Genomic DNA, 5,000 nt, shown 5'->3' with positions numbered 1-5,000 from the left:
ATACACACATCCACAAACTCTCTCTCTCACACACACACACACACACACACATACACATCCACAAACTCTCTCTCACACACACACACACACACACACACACACATCCACACACCCACACATATCCACCCACACACATCCACCCACACCCACACACTTACCTCTGTGGCGATACTCTGGCTGGCTCCATGCTCCAGAAGGAATCGCACCACATCCAGATGGTTCTCCTGAGCCGCCATGTAGAGCGGTGTGAAGCCATTCTAGAGCAAACGTTACCACAACGTTACCGTAATGTAACACAAACATATCACAATGTTACCGCAACATAACACAAACATTACCACAACGCAACACAAACATAACACAAACATTACCACAACGTTTCCGCAACGTAACACAAACATTACCACAATGTCTGTGTTATGTTTGTGTTACGTTTTGTTATGTCTGTGTTATGTTTGTGTTGCGTTGTGGTAATGTTTGTGTTATGTTTGTGTTACGTTTGTGTTATGTTTGTGTTGCGTTGTGGTAATGTCTGTGTTATGTTTGTGTTAGGTTGTGGTAATGTCTGTGTTATGTTTGTGTTACGTTGTGGTAATGTTTGTGTTATGTCTGTGTTATGTTTGTGTTACGTTGTGGTAATGTCTGTGTTATGTTTGTGTTATGTTGTGGTAATGTTTTTGTTACATTGTGGTAATGTTTGTGTTATGTTTGTGTTATGTCTGTGTTATGTTTGTGTTATGCTGTGGTAATGCCTGTGTTATGTTTGTGTTATGCTGTGGTAATGTCTGTGTTATGTTTGTGTTATATTGTGGTAATGTCTGTGTTATGTCTGTGTTATGTTGTGGTAATGTCTGTGTTATGTTTGTGTTACATTGTGGTAATGTCTGTGTTATGTTTGTGTTATGTTGTGGTAATGTTTGTGTTATGTTTGTGTTATGTTGTGGTAATGTTTGTGTTATGTTTGTGTTGCGTTGTGGTAATGTTTGTGTTATGTCTGTGTTATGTTTGTGTTACGTTGTGGTAATGTCTGTGTTATGTCTGTGTTATGTTTGTGTTACGTTGTGGTAATGTCTGTGTTATGTCTGTGTTATGTTTGTGTTACGTTGTGGTAATGTCTGTGTTATGTCTGTGTTATGTTTGTGTTATGTTGTGGTAATGTCTGTATTATGTTTGTGTTGTCCTGAGGGCCTGCTCTGTCTCCTTTACACACTCTCTCTCTTCCTCTCTGTCTTTTTCTCTCCCTCTCTCTCCCTCTCTCTTCCTCCCTCTCTCTCTCCCTCTCTCTCCCTAGCTCTAACACCTTCTCCCTCTCTCTCCCTCTCATGCATGCTTCCTTTCGCTCTCTCTCTCTCTCTCTCTCTCTCTCTCTCTCTCTCTCTCTCTCTCTCTCTCTCTCTCTATCTCTCACTCATTCAGCTTCATCACGATGATAACTCCACAGTCATTCTCATCAACACATGCCTGCTTCTCCATCCTGTGGACACTCACAGTGGACACATAGTGGACACACAGCAGACACTAGCAGGTCACACACTGAAGCTGATGTTCCTGTAAACATGGACATGGTTTCTCTCGAATTTCTGTGGGGGGTGGTTCTTGGATGTTGTTTTTATGGCAATGAAGCCAAAGGTTGTTATGGATATTTTGTATGCTACAGCATGCATTTACACACACACACACACACACACACACACACACACACACACACACACACACACACACACACACACACACACACACACACACAGCTCTCCCACAGTTTCAGATTTCAGTAGCCTCAGCTACACCATGATGTGACCTTATTGAACCCATGTTGCCGCAGCAACAAATATATGCTGACTCAAGTATAAGATAAGGTTTAAGGTTTTGCGATGATTGTCCACACACAACACATGGCAAATCAACTGTGTGTATGTGCGTGTGAGTGTGTACCTGCCTTCTACTGAATGTATGTGTGTGTATATGTCTCTGAGTGAATCTGTGTGTGTGTGTGTGTGTGTGTGTGTGTATATGTATTTGTATGTGTGTGTGTGTGTGTGTGTGTGTGTGTGTACCTGGCTCTGAGCGTTAACATTGGCACTGCTGGTCACCAGTTCTCGAACCACGTCTGTCTGGCCGGCTAGCGAGGCGATGTGCAGAGCCGTGTTTCCTTTCTGGAGCACAGGAAGTGATCAGACAAGACAGGAAGTGATTAGACCAAATAATAAAACACTAAGGACCTTCTTTATTAAAACACTGTTAATCAGAAATATCTTGATGGTGTACAGTCAGGTGCCAGAGTCCATCTGTTGTCATACACAATTTAAATTTCAACAATGACACAAACACATGTTATGCTGTTGTCCTTGATACACTCACACCAGCCAGTAGTGCTGGAAATGGGTTACATTTACATAATTTATCTGACACTTTTATCCAAAGCAACTTACAATTATGACTGAGTACAACTTGAGCAATTGAAGGTTAAGGGTCTTGGTCAGGGGCAACTTGAAGGAGCAACCATGCACTTACAAATCAAGTACCGTAACCACTGAGCTACCACTGCCCGAATATCTGATAGTAATGCGGTGGTCAGAAACAGTCGCTAATACACTGCAAGGAGATAGATGGCCGATGGACTGTAAACGCACACTTCTGAAATGCACTTAAAGGTCATTAAGTGAACAGTGAGTGGAGGTGTGGGTAATTCTGCTTGTTTGTAATCAGACCCTGATAGGGAATCTCAGTAAACTTTAGCAACTGTCTTCCAGGAGCTGTTAGTAAACTCACCCTCTCATTCCTCCCTCTTGCAAACACATATCCTTTCATGGCATAATTCACAGTAGTTACTGGATAATATACCTTAAGAATAATAATTTAATAATACGTCTGGAGTTTAAAAGCTATCCAACAGGTTACATATAACTGTGCCAGAGTACAGTTTTGGGACACACTAGGTAAGCGCTGCAGCAGAGCACACAAGCACACACAATGGTCGGCTAAGACGAGGTCAGCAGAGACAGGAAGCGCACAGAACGCCCCTCTAATGCCCCAGCGCCTCTCTCTAATGCCCCAGCCCCTCTCTCTAATGCCCCAGCCCCTCTCTCTAATGCTCCAGCCCCTCTCTCTAATGCCCCAGCCCCTCTCTCTAATGCCCCAGCCCCTCTCTCCAATGCCCCAGCCCCTCTCTCTAATGCCCCAGCCCCTCTCTCCAATGCCCCAGCCCCTCTCTCTAATGCCCCAGCCTCTCTCTCTAATGCCCCAGCCCTTCTCTCTAATGCCCCAGCCCCTCTCTCTAATGCCCCAGCCCCTCTTTCCAATGCCCCAGCCCCTCTCTCCAATGCCCCAGCCCCTCTCTCTAATGCCCCAGCCCTTCTGTCTAATGCCCCAGCCCCTCTCTCTAATGCCCCAGCCCCTCTCTCCAATGCCCCAGCCCCTCTCTCTAATGCCCCAGTGCCTCTCTCTAATGCCCCAGCCCCTCTCTCTAATGCCCCAGCCCCTCTCTCTAATGCCCCAGCCCCTCTCTCCAATGCCCCAGCCCCTCTCTCTAATGCCCCAGCCCCTCTCTCTAATGCCCCAGCCCCTCTCTCCAATGCCCCAGCCTCTCTCTCTAATGCCCCAGCCCTTCTCTCTAATGCCCCAGCCCCTCTCTCTAATGCCCCAGCCCCTCTCTCCAATGCCCCAGCCCTTCTGTCTAATGCCCCAGCCCCTCTCTCTAATGCCTCAGCCCCTCTCTCCAATGCCCCAGCCCCTCTCTCTAATGACCCAGCGCCTCTCTCTAATGCCCCAGCCCCTCTCTCCAATGCCCCAGCCCCTCTCTCTAATGCCCAGCCCCTCTCTCTAATGCCCCAGCCCCTCTCTCTAATGCCCCAGCCCCTCTCTCCAATGCCCCAGCCCTTCTCTCTAATGCCCCAGCCCCTCTCTCCAATGCCCCAGCGCCTCTCTCTAATGCCCCAGCCCCTCTCTCCAATGCCCCAGCGCCTCTCTCTAATGCCCCAGCCCCTCTCTCCAATGCCCCAGCGCCTCTCTCTAATGCCCCAGCCCCTCTCTCCAATGCCCCAGCCTCTCTCTCTAATGCCCCAGCTGTTCCTGCCATTCTGCCTGTCCTGTGGCATGCTCCCCAGTGCCGTCACACTGCCATAGTGCTACTCAAATGACTATGAGGTGTTGTTTCCGATGGATTCAACTTAACCTCCTCCTCATTCACACTGGCCATGACACGCTGTTGAATTTAACTTCCTCCACACACACACACACACACACACACACACACACACACACACAAAGTTCACTCTAGCCTAGTAAAGACAGTGCCTTTATACTCACAGAATGCAGATATGTTGCATTATAATCCGCTGGTGTGTGTGCCTATGTGTTTGTATATGTGTGGGTGTGTGTGCGTGTGTGGGGGTGCATGCGTGTGTGTGTGTGTGTGTGTGTGTGTGAGTGTGTGTGCGCCTATGTGTATGTGTGTGTGCATGCATATGTATGTGAGCGTGTGTGTGAGCGTGTGTGTGTGTGTGTGTGTGCGCGTGTGAGTGAGAGAGACTGACCTTGGTAGCTGCATCGACGCTAGCCCCCAGTTTGAGGAGTTCTGACACCACCTCCACATGACCTTCTTTAGATGCCAGGTGCAAAGCATTCAGGCCATTCTGAAACACCAAATCACAGCGTTAGACACCACCACAGCACACACGCTGCTCCCGGTCAACCAGGAGGAACCGGAATTCACTCCACTCCACTTCCACTATTGATTAGTTTTATTATATAAAGTTTATTTCCCATGAAGCAAGTTAGGAGTCTTAAAAGTCATTTGTTTTTTTTAAGATCTGTGAGTTAAATTAATTGTATTATTTTTTGACATAATCTATTAACTTTGCTTAAATTTAATTCCAATTTTGGTACAAATTATTCCGATTCAATTATTTAGGAAAGGAAGAGCAATACATACCTCTTCTTCCACTTAGTGAATTACAATTTATTGTCCCTGGTGGATAATATAACATCTTGGTAGTAATAAA

At 46.6% G+C, this 5,000-nt stretch overlaps 1 protein-coding gene across 1 annotated transcript in view; it reads right to left on the bottom strand.

Moving 5' to 3' along the window:
• Positions 1–5,000, bottom strand: part of LOC145655558 (ankyrin-3-like) — a 15,031-nt gene that overhangs the window by 1,331 nt on the left and 8,700 nt on the right. Inside the window, exons 3-5 of the mRNA XM_081709061.1 lie at positions 4,533–4,631; positions 2,055–2,153; positions 159–257 (exon numbers count right to left, since the gene is read on the bottom strand). Of these exons, the coding sequence (XP_081565187.1) occupies positions 159–257; positions 2,055–2,153; positions 4,533–4,631 (297 nt within the window). The remainder of the gene's footprint in view (positions 1–158; positions 258–2,054; positions 2,154–4,532; positions 4,632–5,000) is intronic.

The sequence above is a fragment of the Electrophorus electricus genome, unplaced genomic scaffold (genome assembly GCF_041902795.1).
Source record: "Electrophorus electricus isolate QZ-2024a unplaced genomic scaffold, ASM4190279v1 Scaffold274, whole genome shotgun sequence".
Classification (NCBI taxonomy): domain Eukaryota; kingdom Metazoa; phylum Chordata; class Actinopteri; order Gymnotiformes; family Gymnotidae; genus Electrophorus; species Electrophorus electricus.
The sequence above is the reverse complement of the archived record's forward strand: the minus strand, read 5'-3'. Positions and strand labels throughout refer to the sequence as shown.